The 25,054-nt window shown below is 41.8% G+C and overlaps 1 protein-coding gene across 1 annotated transcript; it reads left to right on the forward strand.

The window, feature by feature from the left end:
• Nucleotides 1–961: 961 nt before the first annotated feature.
• On the forward strand, nucleotides 962–24,796 carry mns1 (meiosis-specific nuclear structural 1). The gene is made up of 10 exons (XM_060911151.1): nucleotides 962–1,042; nucleotides 18,037–18,261; nucleotides 18,383–18,510; nucleotides 18,597–18,699; nucleotides 18,802–19,031; nucleotides 21,950–22,166; nucleotides 22,322–22,429; nucleotides 22,601–22,858; nucleotides 24,413–24,538; nucleotides 24,628–24,796. Exons 2-10 carry the CDS (start codon nucleotides 18,043–18,045, stop codon nucleotides 24,739–24,741), a joined length of 1,503 nt encoding a protein of 500 aa, XP_060767134.1. The 5' UTR covers nucleotides 962–1,042; nucleotides 18,037–18,042; the 3' UTR covers nucleotides 24,742–24,796.
• Nucleotides 24,797–25,054: the final 258 nt, after the last annotated feature.

A 25,054-nucleotide genomic window follows, 5' to 3' on the forward strand; every position in this document is an offset into this window, starting at 1 on the left:
CCCAGCTGACTACGGGCGAAAGGCAGGGTACACCCTGGACAAGTCGCCAGGTCATCACAGGGCTGACACATAGACACAGACAACCATTCACACTCACATTCACACCTACGGTCAATTTAGAGTCACCAGTTAACCTAACCTGCATGTCTTTGGACTGTGGGGGAAACCGGAGCACCCGGAGGAAACCCACGCGGACACGGGGAGAACATGCAAACTCCGCACAGAAAGGCCCTCGCCGGCCCCGGGGCTCGAACCCAGGACCTTCTTGCTGTGAGGCGACAGCGCTAACCACTACACCACCGTGCCGCCCCCTTCCGAAACTCTGCATGAAATACAAAATATTTTAAACAAAGATTTTTTTAATATTCACCTTGGACCCCTCTATCAAATGGATATCTCCATTTCGACATTAGGTTTACAATTTCATAGGGTTTGATAAAAATGTACAGTCACCCAAGAAAAGTTTTTCTGTCACATCCATAACGCATCTTTTATTGGCATTTTCTGGCATGCCCTAGATGTACTATGGGAATTGTTCTTGTTCTATCACGTCTCCAGTATGGTACAGCCTTAAAATATGCAACACCTGTTTAAATACTGGGAGACAATAAAACATGCACTGGGTCATTTGTTGCCATTTTGAGTTCAAGTGTCACGTCCATAACGCTGGAATTGCTCAAAACAAGCTCCTTGTACAGTATGTGAGCACGCACTCGGTTCTGGTTCCTGTTCTGATTCTGATCAGTATGACTCAGCAGAGCTTGTTGGAGGCAGTGAAATGATCAGCAGAGTGAGTAGAGCTGCACTGTTTTTATTCACACCAATGAAAATCTCGCACACTCCTGCACTGACCAATCAGGGTTAAGCTTGTAGGTCAGTGGGGACATTTTTGGTTTCCATGGACTTAATAACAAACAGTTGGGAAGGGAATGGTGGCAGGTGTTTGGCGGTTTATTGATAACTTTAATGAAACTTTTCTCTTCCGCACTGATCTGAGTGAAGAGCTCTTCATAGTAAATAAACACTGGATGTTTCTCAGGAGGTAGAATAATAACTATTTGTTTATTTTTCACTGGTTCATAAGCTTCGAAATGGATGCAAATAATGCTTGTGACCGGTTAGCCTGCATGCTAGCTCTTTAGCATTAAAAAAAATCGGAGTTTAAATTAAAACCCTTGATGAGAAATGCTATAGATTGGCGGTTTTATTCTGGCAACGGTATCGTATAATATCGCGATATCGATTATTTAATTGATAAGTATTTAACTCTTCCATTATGTGTGTTTGGTATGGAATTGACTTAAACGTGCTAGACAAATACATTGATTGACCACACTTTTTTTGTTGTTTTTTATTTTAACAGCTAGTTAAACCGCTCTCTGAATAAATGAACACTCGGTAAATAAAGCATCTTTTATTAGAACATGACAGAGGACACAACAAAAGGTGTATTTTTATGAGAATGATGGAATAACACTGAACCCTTCTATTAATACAACAATGAAAACAAAGATTCTCACGCGCATGCGCAGTCTAAGGCGTTAATTAACAATTATTCACTGAACCTGAGGCATATCATTGTTTAAGTATAAATACACAGGTGATTTTTTTTTTTTAAACTCATTTATTTAAAACAGTGGTGTAGTGGTTAGCGCTGTCACCTCACAGCAAGAAGGTCCCGGGTTCGAGCCCAGCAGCCGGCGAGGGCCTTTCTGTGTGGAGTTTGCATGTTCTCCCCGTGTCCACGTGGGTTTCCTCCGGGTGCTCCGGTTTCCCCCACAGTCCAAAGACATGCAGGTTAGGTTAACTGGTGACTCTAAATTGACCGTAGGTGTGAATGTGAGTGTGAATGGTTGTCTCTATGCGTCAGCCCTGTGATGACTTGGCTTCTCGCCCGTAGTCAGCTGGGATAGGCTCCAGCTTGCCTGCGACCCTGTAGAACAGGATAAACGGCTACAGATGATGGATGGATGGATTGATTTATTTCAAACTTAAAATAAATGTGGGTGGCACGGTCGCCTCACAGCAAGAAGGTTCTGGCTTTGAGCCCGGCGAGGGCCTTTCTGTGTGGAGTTTGCATGTTCTCCCCGTGTCTGCGTGGGTTTCTTCCGGGTGCTCCGGTTTCCCCTACAGTCCAAAGACATGCGGTTAGGTTAATATGGGACGGCCTTGAGCGCGGCACCTAACTCCGAACTGCTCCCCGGGCGCTGTTAGCATGGCTGCCCACTGCTCTGGGTATGTGTGTGTGCTCATTGCTCATGTCTGTGTTCACTGCTTCAGATAGGTTAAATGCAGAGAGGAATTTCACAAGTGTGTGATGAAAAGTTGTGCTTTCTTTTCTTTAAAAGCAGCATGCAAATCTAATAACGGTGCAGTGCAGACTTAGTTTTGAAATCAGTAAAATAAATCACAATTCCACCTTCCCTTTAAATAGTTTTAGACCAAACTTCATAGCATCTTTTAGTACTTTTACAAACAGCATTTTATTTCATTGTTTCTAATTCTTCCTCACTTACGGTGACAACGCGTTTAGCAGCCATTTTGCCGAGTCACTCGAGATGGTTATCGAAGATTAGTACAAATGTGCAGGTGATTTTAGAAAATCCCATGCGCTGATTGGTCAAGAGATACGGACGATTTCTCGAAAGTCACCTCGAGCGACTTGGCAAAATGGCGGCCAATTGTCACTGTAAGCGAGGAATAATTAGAAATTATGAAAGAAAATGCTTTTCCTCAAAGCACTAAAGATGCTATGAAGTTTGGTCTACAACCCCGATTCCAAAAACGTTGGGACAAGGTGCAAATTGTAAATAAAAACGGAATGCAATAATTTATAAATCTCAAAAACTGATATTGTATTCACAATAGAACATAGACAACATATCAAATGTCGAAAGTGAGACATTTTGAAATTTCATGCCAAATATTGGCTCATTTGAAATTTCATGACAGCAACACATCTCAAAAAAGTTGGGACAGGGGCAATAAGAGGCTGGAAAAGTTAAAGGTACAAAAAAGGAACAGCTGGAGGACCAAATTGCAACTCATTAGGTCAAATGGCAATAGGTCATTAACATGACTGGGTATAAAAAGAGCATCTTGGAGTGGCAGCGGCTCTCAGAAGTAAAGATGGGAAGAGGCTCACCAATCCCCCTAATTCTGCACCGACAAATAGTGGAGCAATATCAGAAAGGAGTTCGACAGTGTAAAATTGCAAAGAGTTTGAACATATCATCATCTCCAGTGCATAATATCATCAAAAGATTCAGAGAATCTGGAAGAATCTCTGTGCGTAAGGGTCAAGGCCGGAAAACCATACTGGGTGCCCGTGATCTTCGGGCCCTTAGACGGCACTGCATCACATACAGGCATGCTTCTGTATTGGAAATCACAAAATGGGCTCAGGAATATTTCCAGAGAACATTATCTATGAACACAATTGACCGTGCCATCCGCCGTTGCCAGCTAAAACTCTATAGTTCAAAGAAGAAGCCGTATCTAAACATGATCCAGAAGCGCAGACGTCTTCTCTGGGACAAGGCTCATTTAAAATGGACTGTGGCAAAGTGGAAAACTGTTCTGTGGTCAGACGAATCAAAATGTGAAGTTCTTTATGGAAATCATAATGGGTTAACATTCCTATCTCTAAACTTGAGCAACTTGTCTCCTCAGTCCCCAGACGTTTACAGACTGTTGTAAAGAGAAAAGGGGATGTCTCACAGTGGTAAACATGGCCTTGTCCCAACTTTTTTGAGATGTGTTGTTGTCATGAAATTTAAAATCACCTAATTTTTCTCTTTAAATGATACAGTTTCTCAGTTTAAACATTTGATATGTCATCTATGTTCTATTCTGAATAAAATATGGAATTTTGAAACTTCCACATCATTGCATTCCGTTTTTATTTACAATTTGTACTTTTGTCCCAACTTTTTTGGAATCGGGGTTGTACAACTATTCAAAGGTAAGGTGGAATTGTGATTTATTTTATCGATTTCAAAAGAAAGTATTTTATGCGACTTGGCGTAGATAAGTGACACAAGTCCGTGCCGTTGTTGTTATGATGCCGCTTTTGAAGTTTGAAATGTGTTTTTTTTTGTTTGTTTTTTTATATATAATCACCAGTGTATTTATACTAAAACAATTATCTGCGTCAGGTTCAGTGAATAATAACTTCGACTTCACCTCAATTATTATTCACTGATATTCGGTTCACCTTCGGCCAATAATTGTTAAATTGTTCTAGAAATTCGGATTATCAGCACGCAAGGTTACGTATAATCACCTGTGTGTTTATACTCCTCTCATCTCATTATCTGTAGCCGCTTTATCCTGTTCTACAGGGTCGCAGGCAAGCTGGAGCCTATCCCAGCTGACTACGGGTGAAAGGCGGGGTACACTCTGGACAAGTCGCCAGGTCATCACAGGGCTGACACATAGACCCAGACAACCATTCACACTCACATTCACACCTACGCTCAATTTAGAGTCACCAGTTAACCTAACCTGCATGAAACTGGAGCACCCGGACAACATGCAAACTCCACACAGAAAGGCTCTCGCCAGCCACGGGGCTCGAACCCGGACCTTCTTGTTGTGAGGCGACAGTGCTAACCACTACACCACCTTTGGGTCCCTGTCTATAAACACTTGGCGATTATTGATGTGTAAAAAAAAAAAATCATATATCAGAGTTGAATATCCATGTTTAATTTAGACAGAGAATATAGTCAGGAATAAAATGTTGGTTTTATTATCGAGTTACAGTGCGCTCTGCAATTATTGGCACCCCTTGTAAAGATTAGGAAGAAGAATTTGGGGGGGAAAAACACCTTTTGGTGAAGTCACTTAGACTACGTTCAGACTGCACCTTGAAACGACCCATATCCGATTTTTTTGCCCATATGCGACCTGTATCCGATTTGTTATTGACAATCTGAACAACACAGATCCGATTTTTTCACATGCGACCCAGGCCACTTGGATATGTGGTCCTAATTCCGATGCATATCCGTTATTTTCACATGCGACTGCAGTCTGACCGGACAGGTCGCATTCATGCGACCTACACGTCATCAACAAGAGACAAACGTCACTATTCTGCGTTGGCTAATCCCGCCTCTTTGGTGGAAAACAACAACATTTGTACAGTTTTCAGAATTTAAATAGACTTTTATAGAATTGATCAAGCTAATGGTGGATTTGGTAGGGACCTGGATGTTGATCTGTTCGCCTGATTAAATAAAACCAGTTTCTATAACTGATTTATAACTTAAACCATCCTGTATTACAAGATTATAAGATTGTTCTGGAAATTTACAGTAATTTGACACCTTCGGTCTCATTAGTCTGATTAATGTGGATTAATCAGATTATTGTGTGAGTTCCACCGCCGCCACAAAAACCACATCGCCAGGTCTCGCCTCATCTCCATAGCAAACTGCACTGGTGTTTCTGCACCTTGAGCCAGCACTGAGAGAAGTTGCAGAATTCAGCTGGCTATAAACAATCTAAATAAATATTTATAAAAATGTAGAAAAAGTTTATTAATATGACGAAATAAATATGTGCAAATTATTAAGCCTGAATTAAGAGTTTGGTAATACAGCGGCCGTATCCCAAATGACTGCCTACTGAAGCTCGAGTGCACTATATAGAGTTTAAAAATCCATTACTTCCTAGTAACATGTAGTGCACTTATATAGAAATTAGAGAGACATTTAGGAGTCAACCCTCGTTACCAGGCTACACGTTTTCATTTCAGTTCAGAAACAAAAACACGAGACCTCACACTTTAACACTAACCAGATAATTAAACAAACAACAACAAAAAAATATCATTAAACATGAAGAGTGCGCTTTTTTTTGTTTACGTATTACGTAGATGTGCTTATTACGTGTCAATTTGCGCATGCGGGACACTTTTGGGTCGTTTTCCGTTCATATTGGAGATCGCATACAAGTCTCATATAATTGGTAATGTGAACGGCCTAACAAAAAAATCGGATTTCACAACAAATCGGATATGGGTCGTTTCAGGTTGCAGTCTGAACGTAGTGATAGTCTCACAGTGGGGAAAAAAAAATGAGAAAAATCCAGCCTTTGATTGAAATAAATTTATTCAGAGAAAAACAAATCCCTCCTTAAGAAATAATGATTTTCAACAAAAACATATGCCACTATTATTGGCACCCCTGGAAATGATAGTGAACACAATGTAACTGAAGCATGTTTCCCCTTTTAAATTGTAATTTTTTTTTTTTTTTAATTTGATTGGAGTGTGTAGGAACTTTTAAGCTGTAATCCATGACCTTCTGATTGACTGGGGAACAAATATGAGGTGACCCAGAGGCCAAATTCCCTTAGGCGGTGTTCAAAATCACTCGCTCATTCACTACTCCTGACTCATGATCTAGGGAATTCTATATAGAGGACTATATAGTGAGCTCATTGGTAAAATGAAAAAAACACTTTTGGGCACTTGTCCGTCGTGCTGTTAGTTATGTGAAAAAGAAAGTACACCCTCTTCTAGTTACATGGTTTTACCAATCAAGACATGACATAAAAAAAAAAAAAATCATCTGATCCTTACCAGCTCCTAAAATTATGCAAATCTAACCTCAGGTGTAAAGCAACACACAACAGATTCCACTGTGTCGTTATTTATTAAACAAAGACTAAGTGAAAATGCAGAATCTGTGTGTGAAAAAGTAAGTGCACCCCACGATTCAACAGATTGTTGAACCACCTTTTGCAGCAACAACTTGAAGCAGTCGTTTTCTATATGATTTTATCAGTCTCTCCTATCATCTTGGGCGGCACGGTGGTGTAGTGGTTAGCGCTGTCACCTCACAGCAAGAAGGTCCGGGTTCGAGCCCTGTGGCCGGCGAGGGCCTTTCTGTGCGGAGTTTGCATGTTCTCCCTGTGTCCGTGTGGGTTTCCTCCGGGTGCTCCGGTTTCCCCCACAGTCCAAAGACATGCAGGTTAGGTTAACTCATCTCATCTCATTATCTCTAGCCGCTTTATCCTGTTCTACAGGGTCTCAGGCAAGCTGGAGCCTATCCCAGCTGACTACGGGTGAAAGGCGGGGTACACCCTGGACAAGTCACCAGGTCATCACAGGGCTGACACATAGACACAGACAACCATTCACACTCACATTCACACCTACGGTCAATTTAGAGTCACCAATTAACCTAACCTGCATGTCTTTGGACTGTGGGGGAAACCGGAGCACCCGGAGGAAACCCACACGGACACGGGGAGAACATGCAAGCTCCGCACAGAAAGGCCCTCGCCAGCCACGGGGCTCGAACCCGGACCTTCTTGCTGTGAGGCGACAGCGCTAAACACTACACCACCGTGCCGCCGGTTAGGTTAACTGGTGACTCTAAATTGACCGTAGGTGTGAATGTGAGTGTGAATGGTTGTCTGTGTCTATGTGTCAGCCCTGTGATGACCTGGCGACTTGTCCAGGGTGTACCCTGCCTTTTGCCCGTAGTCAGCTGGGATAGGCTCCAGCTTGCCTGCGACCCTGTAGAACAGGATAAAGCGGCTAGAGATGATGAGATGAGATCCTATCATTCATGTTTGAGGGTATTTGTTTATGCACAGCTCTCTTAAGGTCTCGCCAGAGCATTTCAATTGGGTTGAGGTCTGGACTTTGACTTGGTCATTCCAATACCTTGTTTCTTTTCTTTTTCAGCCATTCTGCTGTAGATTTGCTGGTGTGCTTGGGATCATTGTCCTGTTGCATGACCCAATTGTAGCCAAGCTTTAGCTGGTGGACAGACGATCTCAAATTTGCCTCTAGAATACTTTGGTATACAGAGGAGTTCATGGTTGACTCAATGACTGCAAGGTGCCCAGGCCCTGTGGCTGCAAGACAAGCCCAAATCAGCACCCCTCCACCACCGTGCTTGATGGTTGGTATGAGGTGTTTGTGCTGATATGCTCTGTTTGGTTTTCACCAAACATTTCCACTTTGGTCTCATTTGTCCAAAGGACATTGTTCCAGAAGGCTTGTGGCTTGTTCAGATGCATCTTTGCAAACCTAAGTCATGCTGCCATGTTCTTTGTAGATAGAAGAGGCTTTCTTCTGACAACCCTTCCAAACAAGCCATACTTGTGCAGTCTTTTTCTAATTGTACTGTCATGAACTTTAACATTTAACATGCTAACTGTGGCCTGTAGAGTCCTAGATGTAGTTCTGGGGTTATTTGCAATTTGTCTGAGTATTGCACGGTCTGACCTTGGAGTAAATTTCCTGGGACGTCCACTACTGGGAAAATTGCCAACTGTTTTGAATGGTTTCCATTTCTGAATAATCTTTCTCACAGTAGAATGATGGATTTTAAATTGTTTGGAAATGGCCTTAACCCTTCCCAGACTGATGTGCAGCAGCAATTGCTTCTCTAAAGCTGTGTTCACATATACCGGTACGATAGTGGTACTGGTATAACTGTATCGATACAAAGTATACTGGTACAGTTTAGTGCATCTGTCCACACTAGCGAGAAATGTTTGCGGTTTTCTTTCACGGTAGTCGAAATGCGCGTGCGCGAAATGTTTCCGTGGTTACCGAGTAACTTCCTTCCGAGAATATGGCGGATGAAACAGCGTGTGTGCTTTTTATTGTCAATGTACAGTCTGTATTTCTGGTGGTCATTTATTCAGTCGAATCGTATAAAACGCGCGAGGCAGTTGAGAAAGAAACAAAGAAAACGAATCTCCTGTTCCAACTGTTCCTGGCATCGCTCGTCTCCCCAAAGCTCCAACAAACACACAACTTCGTCTTTGCTCCATGTAGCTCCACGGTCGTTTTGAGCCATTTTGACGTTTTATTTACAGCTGGAAAGCACGTGCGTATTGTATTGTATGAATAACCCGGAAGACGTAGGAATGGTTCATTGCGCATGTGCATTATATTTGTATCGATACAGAACCGCTTTATCTGTCCACACTACAGCGAAGCGCTACAGTACCGATACTGTACCGGTACGAAACCCATACATTTGTGGTTTCGTACCGATACAGTTATACCGCTACAGTACCGGTATAGTTGCTAGTGTGGACAGGTGTTGCGGTATGAAAGTAGTTTCGTATTGGTACAAAATCCCTAGTGTGGACAGGGTGTAAGATCATTGTTGATGTCTTTCCTCCTTGGCATTGTGTTAACATACACATTAGTGCTCCAGACTGGCAACTGCCAAAACTTCTGCTTTTTAAGAGGTGGTCACACTTGCTGATGATCAATTAATCAAATTTATTTGATCAACAATACCTGGCAGCTAATTGCCTTCATAATTTCTATGGAAGCAGTAAGGGTGCACTTAATTTTTCACACACTGCTACTGCATTTTTGGCTTACTTTGTGTTAAATAAATAATGACAGGGTGAATATGTCATGTGTTATTGGTCATCTGAGGTTGTATTTGACTAATTTTAAGACCTGGTAAGGACCAGATGATGATGATTATTATTTTTTTAATTATGTCCTGACACTTAAAGGGCACATCTTGGGTAAATTCAGCAGTAAAATCAATGTAATTCTCCTATTTTATATTAAACTTTGGTCAAATAAGGGCGGCACGGTGGTGTAGTGGTTAGCGCTGTCGCCTCACAGCAAGAAGGTCCTGGGTTCGAGCCCCGGGGCCGGCGAGGGCCTTTCTGTGTGGAGTTTGCATGTTCTCCCCGTGTCCGCGTGGGTTTCCTCCGGGTGCTCTGGTTTCCCCCACAGTCCAAAGACATGCAGGTTAGGTTAACTGGTGACTCCAAATTGACCGTAGGTGTGAATGAGAGTGTGAATGATTGTGTCTATGTGTCAGCCCTGTGATGACCTGGCGACTTGTCCAGGGTGTACCCCGCCTTTCGCCTGTAGTCAGCTGGGATAGGCTCCAGCTTGCCTGCGACCCTGTAGAAGGATAAAGCGGCTAGAGATGATGAGATGAGACTTTGGTCAAATATCTGTCGCGTTTTGTGCAATTTTTTTTACCTTGCGCAATACCAGAAATATTCAGTTGAAATCAAGCCATTTGAGGCGAATTGGTCCGCCTCTGAAAAACCTTGGCATTTGGATTTCCCGGCAAATGTTGATTTTCGTGACGTCGCGTGCGGGACGCCTCCCTCTGAATCCTACGTCAGCGCTGGTTTGTTTATGAGGAAACGACCTGTGATTTTCTGCAAATTTCTTCAACGTTATCACGTAATTATTAAAATAGTTAACAGATGTATCGTAGGAGGGTGTAGCAACACCAATCTTGAGATTAGTACTCATCGTTTTCCAAAAGACCGGGCAATGAGAGAGAAATGGGAGCGCTTGGTCTCCACAGGCTGTGCACTGAGACTGCGCAAAGCTCACGCAGCCTGCTGGCACTTCCACAGGTGACGTCACAAATCTGGCTCCAGACTCCCTTGGGATTTTTCAGACGCGTTTTTTTTTTTTTTTTTTTTTCTGCTGTAGACAGATGGCCTTGTGCAAAATTACCCTTCTGGATAAGTGTGTAAAGGGATATACTTTTCATATAAAAAAAATAAACGAAATTGGTCTAGGATATGCACTTTAAAACCTAGACTTGAAAGAGGGTGTACTTTCTTTTTCACATGACTGTATTTACGTCATTACTGTCGCGCAATTAAAACATGCCAGATCAGTCGGCTGGTGGGTTTTCAAAATAATAAATACACGCATGTATTTTTGTGATGAATCCATATTATACTGAGCGCATTTCCCACATTAACTAGAAAAGCACTCGGAGAGCGCAGACCTCCGCCAAGAATCCTTTAAAAAAAATCCGGGATCCAGAAGGTGATCCGGATCACTGCCAAAATTTAATGGATTGTTACTTGTGCCCAGTCACACCTCTGGAAAAAATTTCAGAGCAATCCGTTCATTACTTTTTCCGTAATGTTGCTAACAGACAAACCAACAAATAAACCAACGCTACCGAAAACATAACCTCCTTGGCGGAGGTAATAAATCCAAAGTAATTTGTGTCTGCTGCGTCTTTCGGTTCTTTTAAATCAAGGATGAGTCCTTTCTTCTTTGTCGCTGCCTTTTATCAAATCAAATTTGAGGCTTTTGATTAATTCCTCGCTCTGCACTCTGTCTTATTCTATTTGAGCGTTTTTCCATTCTCTTACTATTTTTAATTGTACTTGAATGTCCATTTACGTATAATGCGTTTCTTCCTACCCCAACACACTTTTTTTTTTTTTCCTTTCAGTGCGACCGCAAAGCATGATGGTATATATTGCTTGTTTAGTGACCATCGGTTGTACACTACTTTTCATGGTGCATTGTGGGATACTATGAGTGCGCTATATAGGGTGTCATAATTCTCACTATACATTCGGACAGCTATAACTTGCTATATAGTCCACTGTGTAGTAAGTAGTGGGTGATTTTGGACACAGAGATGGTCATCCATCAACATGGGAAAGATAAGCGAGCACACAAACCAAATCAAGGAGAAGTGTGTTTACTTTAAGTCAGGGTGATTTATTTATCTTATGATTATTTTTAAAAAAAAAAAGCTACTCGCCTGAAAATGTCCATTTCTGATGATCTCAATTCCCCCTCGGGATTATTAAAGTATTTCTGATTCTGATTGTTACAAACTTGTCTGGAAGATGAGCCAAATTTATTTTGCTCCATGTACCGTGAAGGGTAAGAGAGGGGGAAGGATCCTCAAGGATCACTGTTGGTGAATTGCAAGAAAAATTAAAATCTTGGGGTTTCCAAGTCTCCAAAACCACCATCGGACTCCACCTCCATGCCAGCAGGCTATTTGGAAGGTCTGCCAGATAAAAAGCCTTTCCTGTCAGTTAACCACAAACATAAGCACCTGAAGTTTGCGAAATGCTACTACAACTTTGTCTGTAACTGTGTTCTATGGTCTGATGTAACCCTCCAAAGGCTCTGGAAACCTTGTTAGGGTGCATAGCATGATGGACTCCATGAAATACCAGGACATTTTAAATCAAGATCTGGCTGCCTCTGCCAGGAAACTACAGTGGTACTTGAAAGATTGCAAACCCTTTAGAATTTTCTATATTTCTGCATAAATATGACCTAAAACAATATCAGATTTTCACATAAGTCCTAAAAGTAGATGAAGAGAACCCAGTTAAACAAATGAGGCAAAATATTATACTTGGTCATTTTATTTATTGAGGAAAATGATATTGTGCAGAAATAACTGCAACTAAATGTTTCCGGTAACTGTTGATCAGTCCTGCACACCGGCTTGGAGGAATTTTAGCCCGTTCCTCCGTACAGAACAGCTTCAACTCTGGGATGTTGGTGGGTTTCCTCACATGAACTGCTCGCTTCAGGTCTATCCGCAACATTTCCATTGGATTAAAAGGTCAGGACTTTGACTTGGCCATTCCAAAACATTAACTTTATTCTTCTTTAACCATTCTTTGGTAGAACGACTTGTGTGCTTAGGGTCGTTGTCTTGCTGCATGACCCGCCTTCTCTTGAGATTCAGTTCATGGACAGATGTCCTGACATTTTCCTTTAGAATTCGCTGGTATAATTCAGAATTGTTCCATCAATGATGGCAAGCCGTCCTGGCCCAGGTGCAGCAAAACAGGCCCAAACCATGATACTACCACCACCATGTTTCACAGATGGGATAAGGTTCTTATGCTGGAATGCAGTGTTTTCCTTTCTCCAAACGCAACGCTTCTCATTTAAACCAAAAAGTTCTATTTTGGTCTCATCCATCCACAAAACATTTTTCCAATAGCCTTGGCTTGTCCACGTGATCTTTAGCAAACTACGGACGAGCAGCAATGTTCTTTTTGGAGAGCAGTGGCTTTCTCCTTGCAACCCTGCCATGCACACCATTGTTGTTCAGTGTTCTCCTGATGGTGGATTCATGAACATTGGCTAATGTGAGAGAGGCCTTCAGTTGCTTAGCAGTTACCCTGGAGTCCTTTGTGACCTCGCCGCCTATTACACGCCTTGCTCTTGGAGTGATCTTTGTTGGTCGACCACTCCTGGGGAGGGTAACAATGGTCTTGAATTTCCTCCATTTGTACACAATCTGTCTGACTGTGGATTGGTGAAGTCCAAACCCTTTAGAGATGGTTTTGTAACCTTTTCCAGCCTGATGAGCATCAACAACGCTTTTTCTGAGGTCCTCAGAAATCTCCTTTGTTCGTGCCATGATACACTTCCACAAACGTGTGTTGTGAAGATCAGACTTTGATAGATCCCTGTTCTTTAAATAAAACAGGGTGCCCACTCACACCTGATTGTCATCCCACTGATTGAAAACACCTGACTCTAATTTCGCCTTCAAATTAACTGTTAATCCTAGAAGTTCATATACTTTTGCTACTCACAGATGTGTAATATTGGATCATTTTTTTCTCAATAAATAAATTACAAAGTATAATATTCTTGTCTCGTTTGTTTAACTGGGTTCTCTTTATCTACTTTTAGGACTTGTGTGAAAATCTGATGTTTTAGTTCGTATTTATGCAGAAATATAGAAAATTCTAAAGGGTTCACAAACTTTCAAGCACCACTGTACAAACTGGGTCATCATTGGATCTTCCAGCAGGACAGCTACAGATAGATACTTTATTAATCCCAGAGGGAAATTCAAGGTATCCAGTAACATTTCCGCATGGCACAAGATCAATACAAAAACTAAATAGCATTATACGTATAAACTAAAATACAAAAAACAAAATACCAAAAGAAATAAAACATTACCAATAAGTGAAAATAATAAAATATACAGCTCTCAGTGTGGGAGGTAGTGAGGTAGTGCATTATCTGCAGCGTATGTCCAAATCAACACTAAAATGGTCCGCTGAGCACAGAATCAAGCTTCTGTCATGGCCATCTCAGTCCCCTGGTTGAGCTGAAGAGGAGAGAACACGAGAGGGCCGAGGACTCTGGATGATGTGGAGATTCCAACCTTGTAAAATGATTTAGAAGAAGACTGCAGTTTTACTGGCAAAGGGAGGTTGTCCATAGTATTAAATGCAGGGGTGCCAATAATCGTAGCATGTTTTTGTTGAAAATAATTATTTCTTGGGGCGGCACAGTGGTGTAGTGGTTAGCGCTGTCGCCTCACAGCAAGAAGGTCCTGGGTTCGAGCCCCGTGGCCGGCGAGGGCCTTTCTGTGCGGAGTTTGCATGTTCTCCCCGTGTCCGCGTGGGTTTCCTCCGGGTGCTCCGGTTTCCCCCACAGTCCAAAGACATGCAGGTTAGGTTAACTGGTGACTCTAAATTGACCGTAGGTGTGAATGTGAGTGTGAATGGTTGTCTGTGTCTATGCGTCAGCCCTGTGATGACCTGGCGACTTGTCCAGGGTGTACCCCGCCTTTCGCCCGTAGTCAGCTGGGATAGGCTCCAGCTTGCCTGCGACCCTGCAGAAGGATAACGCGGCTAGAGATAATGAGATGAGAGAATTATTTCTTGATGGGAGATTTGTTTTAATCTGAATAAATTTTTCAATTAAAAGGTGGAGTTTTTTTCTCTAATTTTTTTTTTCTCAGCGCGGGATGAAACTACTTCACCAAAAGGTGGATTTTTTTTTTCTAACTCTTCTTTCTAATCTTTACAATTGTGTCAGTGATTGTGGATGCCACTGTAACTAGATAATCAAACCAACACTTTAGTCCTGACTAATTTAGACGGGAGAGAATATAATCTTTGGTTCAAATAGAAAACATCATATATCACAGTTGAATATACGTTCTACTACCTAGTTGTCAAGTGTTTAGACAGGGACCTCTTTAACTGTAAACTACACAGACCATCTCAGTACAGATTAATTTAATTCCAGGGTGCCAATAATTAGCACTGTATGAGGGGGTTTTTTTTGTTTTGTTTTGCTTTTCATGGTTTTAAAAGGTGAAAGGTTGAATTATTGATTGAAATATATCTCAATATTTGATTAAATAAGACTACTTTTATTAAGCAGTTTGATCATTTCTGCTTAGGAAGATCTTTTTCATCATAAAAAAGGCAGTTAGGTTAGATTAATTAGATTAGATGGGGAAGCCATGACCAAATGGCCAGGGAAGCAGCTTTGGGACCAAAAGGTCACTGGTTTGAGTCCCTAGACCAGCAGGAATGGCTGAAGTGCCCTTGAGCAAGGCACCAACTGCTCCCCAGGCTGCTCTGGGTATGTTGTCTGTTGCTGTGGTGTGCATCCTTGTGTAAGTGGATTATTTTAAGGAACTGTACCTCACCTGTTGATTGGGGGGGGGAAGCTGTAAAATTAAGATTATTCTATCCACATTCACTGGATATGAGGAATCGCGTGCTCTGATTGGCTACGCTATTACAAGGCTATCAGCTCATATACCGTGAATAGATAAAAACAAAATGGTGGTGCGTGTTGCTCAACCAACCAAGGACAAAATAAAAACTCTACTCGAAAACAAAACCCCAAAAAATACACACAAAAAAAAGCAACAAAATATGGAATGAAAGTATTTGATGGTAAGAATGTATCTTTTTTTTTTTCAAGAATTATCACATTTTTCACATTGTTACTGTCATTTCACCGGTTTGTTTACATTCTAAGTGGAAATGATTTTGTTGGATGTTTTGTGGTGTAGTGGTTAGCACTATTGCCTCACAGCAAGAAGGTCTGGGTTCGAGCCTAGTGGTTGACGAGAGCCTCTCTGTGTGGAGTTTGCATGTTCTCCCCGTGTCTGCGTGGGTTTCCTCCGGGTGCTCCGCTTTCCCCCACAGTCCAAAGACATGCAGGTTAGGTTAACTGGTGACTCTAAATTGACCGTAGGTGTGAATGTGAGTGTGAATGGTTGTCTATGTCTATGTGTCAGCCCTGTGATGACCTGGCGACTTGTCCAGGGTGTACCCCGCCTTTCGCCCACAGTCAGCTGGGATAGGCAGGCCTTTCAATTACATAATTTGGGTTTTTTCCGTCGTGATGCAGGGTAATTTGGGCTTTTCTGCACGCGCAAAGTGCTGTTTTCCCAGCGCTCTGTGTTTAAACCTGCTGCTGCTTTTTTAGCTACAAAGTTATGAATAAATAAAGAAATCTATGAATGTTATTTTTAACCTTTACTGCAAAATGTCTACAGCATTAATCCCTCTTGATGTACATGACAAAAATAATTAGAATACAGTTAGTTAGTATTTAAAAGATGTGTTGGGGCCTGAGGAGAGCCTGGAGGAAAGGAGCCTGTGAATGAAAAAGCAAGTTCTGCACTGTTGCCATCAAAGAGACAAACCTGTAGCAGACCTGCGACACGAAAGATTTTTCAGTCCCATCACAAGAATCGGCAGCGCAATTCACAGTATGTAGTCAGGTAAAAGATCTTAGTTTAAATGAAAGGCCAGTGTCTAAGACTATCATCATCAGCAAGCGGACCAAGCTCCAAGTCACTGATTCCACCCACGCTTACACAACTGTGTGTATTTAAGATGCAAGCTGTATCTTAAATACACACAGTTGTGTCCTGAATAGCTCTAAATAAAAGTATTTTACCTGATTTAAATCATAGGACACTAGGTATCGGAGAGATATTGCAGTTGAGGACAGGAATTATTAGGAGAATTTAGCACAATAGAGTAGTAAACATTCTGGTTCACACTCCAGTCCAGAAGGTGGCGGTAATGTACCGCCATAAAAGAAGAAAGATGATTTTTACCTAATGTGGAAATCCTGCTCTGGTCATTGATACGCGAGTCTCACTCCTCCATGAAACCATGGCGTGCCGATCGCCGTTGATGGAGAATCCATGCTCTGCGCGAGGCTTACGGCTAGTTCAACGAACCCAGAACAACATGGGAATGGTGCGGATTTCATGTCAGTTACGAGAAATACATGCTAATTCTCGCTAATTTCGGTGTTTTTAAAGAAGAAAGTCGAGACATTGGGTTTTATGCAGCCAAGTTTATTTAATCAACATTTCGCGGTTTATTTACTTACTTACGGTAGCATATTTTGGGCGCTTGACCTTAATTTGGGCGCCTTTTTGATTTGGACGCCTACAACGTTATCCGTCACAGGTTTCATGTAATTGAAAGGCCTGATAGGCTCCAGCTTGCTTGCGACCCTGTAGAACAGGATAAGTAGCTACAGATAAGGGATGGATGGACGTTTTGTATAAAGTTTTTATTTATCGAATTTGCAAAAAATAACAAAAATACTCTGTTTCTCAAAATCCAGTGACTGTGGATTAGCCTGGGAAATCCCATGCTGCTTTGCACAATCGTTCCGATCTGAAAAGACAGCATGGAAACTATGGTCTAAAGGCTCGCCTGAGTTTGGAGCCAATCAGAGAGTGGGGAGGGGTGGAAAGACGGTGACACGTACTACTCGACAAACGGAAGCTTGTAGTTTATTTGGGACTGTTTACGGATCACATTTAACATGGCGGCGAGCGATACGAACCAAACTTTCGATCAAGCTTTAGACACTGTTCTGAATAGTTTAGAGCGAAAGTTTGTTTTAAAAAAAGAACAGCGTTTGGCGTTAGTCTATTTTTGTTTTGCCTTCTCTTTCTCTTTCCTTCTCTTCTTCGCCTCTTCGTCGCTCTAACTACGTCACCGGGTACAACTGCCATGATTGGCCATGGGCTACGTATACGCCAAATGATAGACATTCGCAACGTCCAATAAACGGCCGTTGACAATCGTAAACCACACCTCCCCTACGAGAAATTCAATAGGCGGATTCCAGACCATATTTCACTCGTGATATGGTCTGGTGTTAACCAGACTAACTGTGGATAGAATAAAACGTTTATTCCACTCAATCTCGTTGTGCATGGTTTATAGCCAACTCGGTGCTACGCGACTTGTCGGCTATCAGCTCATGTACGACTCGATTTCATGGAATAACTGTTAAATGTACACACAGTCAATCTTGTGGATCCTTGGATAATAAATTCAATCAAATCAGCACCTTTTAGTGTTAGCCTTTCTACATAAAACCGGTGTGTACATTTTATTGTTTTTATGAAAGGCCGGACTTGAGCATCATCACTGTTTCTTGCAACTTTGTTGGTGTACTTTGTCGTTAATTTCCAGACTGCCATGAGCCAGAAGCGAAATGTGTCACACAGTTCATATGAGCGAACGCTCACAAAGGTCAGGCGACATGAGGAGAGACGTGAGGATCAGATCAGGATTTTGGCCAAGGAGAATCACGTTCGGGCCAATGTCAAGAATGAAGAGAGACTTGATATGAAAATATATCTGCGCAAGTTGCAAGATGAGGAGTACGAGAGACAGATGGAGGAAGCTTACCTGAAGGTTCGGTGTCGTCTTTCTTTGAATGCTTTTGCGTTTTAGAGTGGATGAGCGATCGGCATATACTGTACGTTTTTTTGTTTTTTCTCCTGGATGTAGGCTTTATCCCACTGTGTTTTCATAGGCACAGCAGGACAGGATGTACAAAGAGAAGTTACTGGAGCAGGAGGAGAGGATCGCAAAAGAACTGGCTCGCATAAATTATGAGAAAATGCGAGATGAGAAGATGAGGCAGTACATCAAAGAAAACAGGTACACAGCGGTGAATAACTACAGTATGAATGTTATCATTGTGTCTCATTCATTTATCTTTTTGCCTACATTGTCTTCGTTTGCAGTGTGGAGATTCGTGAGTTAGAGGCAAAGCTGAAGTCTGCGTACATAAACCGGGCAAGAGCAGCACAGATCGCTGAGAAGCAGGCCATAAGGGATGAAATCATAGTGAGCGTGAACTTTCTGAACGACATCCGAGCGCTTTAAAATCCAAAAGAATTATTTGAAACAGTAGACATAAGCTACTTTTTCTGCCATGTTGTATTATAGAAGGAGCAAGTTGACATTGCACTCTGGATGAAGAGCGAACAGGAGCGAGCAGCCATCGAGAAGGAGAAGCAGGAACAGAGGCGCTATGAGGAACTGGTTCACTATCAGCAGGAGCTGGAGAAGCAGCTGGAGGAGAAGGAGCAGAAGAAACAGCAAGCGTATGAGGAGTTCCTCAAGGACAAACTCATGGTGGATGAAATTGTGCGGAAGATATATGAGGAGGATCGCATGTGAGATGATTAGTTTCTTTTTTTCTGTATATTTAGCTCATCTGGCCGTAAGGCCGATGAGCTGTCACCGTCGTCCACAATTCAGTTAAATCATATCTCCTCCGTCAGTTCTCCACGGATTTCCATTCTGATTGTTTTGTTTGAAAGAACTCCTCAGTCCGAACAAAACTTGGTCGTTGTTTTGTCAGAATTTTTGCTAATGAGTTAGTACTTACAGTGATGCTTGAAAGTTTGTGAACCCTTTAGAATTTTCTATCTTTCTGCATAAATATGACCTAAAACATCATCAGATTTTCACACAAGTCCTAAAACTAGATAAAGAGAACCCAGTTAAACAAATGAGACAAAAATATTATACTTGGTCATTTATTTATTGAGGAAAATGAGCCAATATTGCATATCTGTGAGTGGCAAAAGTATGTGAACCTTTGCTTTCAGTATCTGGTGTGACCCGCTTGTGCAGCAATAACTGAAACCAAACGTTTCCGGTAACTGTTGATCAGTCCTGCACACCGGCTTGGAGGAATTTTAGCCCATTCCTCCATACAGAACAGCTTCAACTCTGGGATGTTGGTGGGTTTCCTCACATGAACTGCTCGCTTCAGGTCCTTCCACAACATTTCCATTGGATTAAGGTCAGGACTTTGACTTGGCCATTCCAAAACATTCACTTTATTCTTCTTTAACCATTCTTTGGTAGAACGACTTGTGTGCTTAGGGTCGTTGTCTTGCTGCATGACCCACCTTCTCTTGAGATTCAGTTCATGGACAGATGTCCTGACATTTTCCTTTAGAATTCGCTGGTATAATTCAGAATTCATTGTTCCATCAATGATGGCAAGCCGTCCTGGCCCAGATGCAGCAAAACAGGCCCAAACCATGATACTACCACCACCATGTTTCACAGATGGGATAAGGTTCTTATGCTGGAATGCAGTGTTTTCCTTTCTCCAAACATAACACTTCTCATTTAAACCAAAAAGTTCTATTTTGGTCTCATCCATCCACAAAACATTTTTCCAATAGCCTTCTGGCTTGTCCACATGATCTTTAGCAAACTGCAGACGAGCACCAATGTTCTTTTTGGAGAGCAGTGGCTTTCTCCTTGCAACCCTGCCATGCACACCATTGTTGTTCAGTGTTCTCCTGATGGTGGACTCATGAACATTAACATTAGCCAATGTGAGAGAGGCCTTCAGTTGCTTCGAAGTTACCCTGGGGTCCTTTGTGACCTTGCCGACTATTACACGCCTTGCTCTTGGAGTGATCTTTGTTGGTCGACCACTCCTGGGGAGGGTAACAATGGTCTTGAATTTCCTCCATTTGTACACAATCTGTCTGACTGTGGATTGGTGGAGTCCAAACACTTTAAAGATGGTTTTGTAACCTTTTCCAGCCTGATGAGCATCAACAACGCTTTTTCTGAGGTTCTCAGAAATCTCCTTTGTTCGTGCCATGATACACTTCCACAAACGTGTTGTGAAGATCAGACTTTGATAGATCCCTGTTCTTTAAATAAAACAGGGTGCCCACTCACACCTGATTGTCATCCCATTGATTGAAAACACCTGACTCTAATTTCACCTTCAAATTAACTGCTAATCCTAGAGGTTCACATACTTTTGCCACTCACAGATATGTAATATTGGATCATTTTCCTCAATAAATAAATGACCAAGTATAATATTTTTGTCTCATTTGTTTAACTGGGTTCTCTTTATCTACTTTTAGGACTTGTGTGAAAATCTGATGATGTTTTAGGTCCTGTTTATGCAGAAAGATAGAAAATTCTAAAGGGTTCACAAACTTTCAAGCACCACTGTAGGCCAAATTAACCAACTTTCCAGGCCTCTCATTAGAATTGTATCTCCTCTCTCGTTTTTCATCTGATTCCAGTTCTGATTGATGTTTTGGGTCGAGCTTCCTTTGAGGAACAAAACTTGCTCGTTTGTTTGTTGATTTTCCTGTACTTTTTTTTTTGTTGTTGTTTATTTTCAGTTAAATCATATCTTCATCAATTCTCAATGGATTTCAGTTCTGATTGTTTCGTTTGAAAGAACTTGACCTTCTGCATAACACTTGGTCGTTGTATTGTCAATTTTTTACTAGCGAACTGCTAATTAGGTCAACTTAACGAATCTTGGGACTTCTGGTTAGAATTGTATCTCGTCTTGCAGTTCACACCCAATTTCAGTTCTGATTGATGTTTTGGGTCGATCTTCCCTCGGGGAACAAAACTTGGTCATTTGTTTGTTGATTTTCTTTTTGTAAACAATTTGTTTACAACTTTTTTTTGTTTATTTTCAGTTAAATCATGTCTCCTCGCTCAGTTCTCGGTGGATTTCAGTTCTGATTGTTTTATTTGAAAGAACTAGACGTTCTGCACAAAACTTGGTCATTGTATTGTCAATTTTTTGCTAACAAATTAGTAATTAGGTCAATTTAACAAATGTCCTTCTGGCTAGAATTGTATCTCCTCTCTCATTTTATCATGCAAATTCAGTTCTGATCGATGTTTTGGGTCGATCTTCTTTTGGGGAACAAAATTTAGTCCTTTGTTGATTTTCCTGTTGTAAACAGTTTGGCGTGGAGGTTGGTCCTCTCGCACCGTGTCACATTTCAGTTCTGTTTGATGTTCCTTGGTAGTCGTGGTTGTTTTGATGGCAGGCCAGATGAGCTGCTACGTCCTTGACATTCTGGTTACCTTTTCCAACAAATGTGTTGGAACAAATGTTTCCAACAAATGTTCTGACTATTTTGATCGACTGATTGTAAACTGATATATAATTTTTGAATATTCTTCTCTCACTGGCTGGTTCATTGGGATTAGCAGTTCTCAGATTAACAAATATGACCATTTTTGTTGTAGATTGTTGGGCTTATTTGGTTTGACTAAGATGGAGCGTTTTGTTTCCCAGGGAGCATGAACGTCGGCTTGCAATGGTCACAGCCACACAGCGATACATTCAGGAGTACAAAAAGCAGCAGGCCGAGTGGAAGCGCCTGGAGCGAGAGAAAATAGAGGAAGAGAACAGGCGCATTTTGGAGTACACCGAATACCAGGAGAGGAAAGAAGAGGACAGGCTGGCTAGTGTTAGACAGAGAGAGATGGTGAAAGAGAAGCTTCTCAAATTGGTGAGTGACCTTTCTAATAAAAGCTTGAAATTTCGATTTTAGGATATTACAGACTACAAAATTTTAACCCTCAAGCTTGTCAGTTAATACTCTGTGCTTAGAAATGCAGATTACTGATGAATGAATTCTGGATAAATCCTTTGTTTTCCCTTTAGCTGACTGAGAAGATGGAAGAGAAACAGAGGCAGCATGAGGAGATGGAGCGTGTTCGTGAGGAGCTCTATCTTGAGGAGCAGGCAGAGTCTGAAAGACAGAAAGAAATTGTGAGAATCTCTTTCTGCTCCACTAAAATGCAAAGACATGCAATTATAAAAGATATGATTCTGTTAACGTAAAGTAACCTTACTGAAGATGTCTTTCACCAAAGATCTTTCACCAAAACCACCATCTCGCTAAAGCGTCTTTTTTTTTTTTTCTTTTTTTTTAAACCACAGGAGGAGATGGAGCGGAGAATCCGGCAAAGGCTGGAGCTGCAGCAGATACGCCAGGAACAGCTGGCCTTCAAACAGCTGCGCCTTCAGGCTGAGAAGGACGACGAGGAAGCTTTCAGAGCCATGATGCTGGCCAAGTTTGCGGAAGACGAACGCATTGAACAGATGAACGCTCAGAGGCGGCGCATGAAGCAGTTGGAGCACAAACGCGCCGTGGAGAAGATCATCGAGGAGAAGAGGCAGAAGTACTTGGCTGATAAGGTGAAGCTTAAATCATGGATAGGCTACCGTTTCTGCTTTTGCGGCCCCACAGAGATGTAATGCCCAATTGTGTGATGTAGAGCCCTGCACTCCCGCGGGACTCGCGGGACCCGCCGCAAAGCAGTGCGGCGCGGGACAAATTTTGAAAGTTCATTGCGGGCGCGGGCGGGAGCGGGAGTGCACATATGCGGGTGCGGGCGGGAGCGGAGTGCACATATGCGGGAGCGGTGATAAGCTGCAGTCCCGCTAACTAAAAACGTGTTTAAAATAAAATTTATAAATTATTAATTTATGTCTATCATATATAATTTGTGCTGGATATTTTATTTGGCATTAATAAAAACATTTTAAGATGCCTGAATTTGCAGAGAGGGTCAGATTACCAGATTGAGTGAGGAATGACATCTTAAATTTGCCATTGATCACCCTAACGGGCAATCCTTTGATCACTCTAATGACTCGCCGTTCACACCCAACCTCCAGTGACCCACACTAACATGATGCCTCAATGACACCTTAGATGAGCTGGTCATCAGAATTCTGATTCTGATCCAGGAGAGGATAAATAACTCTCGTACGTTTCCGATTCCTTTCCTCTTCCGTGTTTGAGATCTCCGATCATGGCAGAAGAGCAGAGCTCCTCTACTGAAGCTCACAGTGCTTCAAAAGTAAGTGCTGCTTTAAAAAGAGGTACATTTACCGTTAAAAAGTCAAGAGTCCTGAAATCGGACATTTTAGTTAGAAATGCTTTACAAATGTAAACTGGGTTAGCCTAATGTTTTGTATGGCTGAACAATAAATATACCAAATTTCCACTTGGAATTACGTGCTCGCCTGTCTTTTTTTTATTATTGTTTATTATTATTATTATTATTATTATTATTATTGTTAGAGACACTGACGAAGGCAACAGCCGAAACGTTTGTCTCCTTCTGCTGCTAAAAACAACTGAAAAGAAATGTAACTAAAAGAATAAGTTCAAGAGTGCGATCCATCTCTCCTTTCACACTAATTATTCATAGGAGACGCACCACGGGAGAGCGCATACTTAAATGATTAGCCTACTTTATTATTATTAGGTCTACATGCTGCCATTTCAACATTCCGAATTCAGAAACAAGGTAAATAATAACGAACGTGAGCTGTAGATATTTATGCTCAAATCCACTCAAAGTAGGGGGCGGGGCACCATCACGCTGTGTCAAGACAAGAACTTTCCTGAGAAATAACGCGAACGTCTGCATCATGCGGGATTTGCGGGCGGGAGCGGGACAAAATATGGCGGGCGGGGGCGGGACTGAAAATCATAATTCTTTGCGGGCGGGAGCGGGACTGAAAAATCATAATTCTTTGCGGGAGCGGGATTGAAAAATCATAATTCTTTGCGGGAGCAGGACTGCACAATGCGGGCGCAGGCGGGAGCGGGACTGAAAAATCCAACCCGCGCAGACCTCTAGTGTGATGTGCAACATGATTATTGATGTATTTTAGAACTCTAGAGGAAAGTGTGATGTTTTGGAGGGATGTGTTTATCTGTAATGAATCTGTGTATAGGAGCGAGAGGCGGAGGAACAAGCGTTGGAACAGGAGAGAGAAAATCAGCGCAGACAGATCATCGAGGAAGAGAGACTGAAGCTCCTCAAGCTCCACGCTACAAAGCTGTTAGGGTACCTACCAAAGGTAAAGTGACCAGTCTCTTGATTATACATTTGAGCAGTTTCTGGGACTGTAATTAATTTTTTTTTGTTGTTTGGGTTCCCCTCCCCCAGGGCATTTTCAGGGAGGATGATTTGGAGCATTTTGACGAAGAGTTCAAGAGCGCTTTCCGGAAATGTCAGCCTGAGGAGAACTCCGAGGAGGATTGTGAAGAGGATGAGCAATAACTCATCCTGCTTGTGACCACTAGATGGCAGACATGATCTTTTTTTGGAGTTTATTCAAACTATAAATTGAAATAAAGATTCCAAAAAGCTTTTTGCATTTTTTTTTAAGTCCCACACATCATTTGCATAAACTGTTCAAGTCTGAAGAAAATTACAAAAACATTTAAAAAAAAAAAACCCACCTGATGCAGGGTGCTTATACTTTAAATAACATTATATTACAGGCATTTAGCAGACACACTTATCCAGAAGGATATAGAGAGCGTGCACATGACGTCACGAGGTCACGTGATATTTGTTTATCTGCCATCTT

Source organism: Neoarius graeffei, chromosome 27 (genome assembly GCF_027579695.1).
Source record: "Neoarius graeffei isolate fNeoGra1 chromosome 27, fNeoGra1.pri, whole genome shotgun sequence".
Lineage (NCBI taxonomy): Eukaryota > Metazoa > Chordata > Actinopteri > Siluriformes > Ariidae > Neoarius > Neoarius graeffei.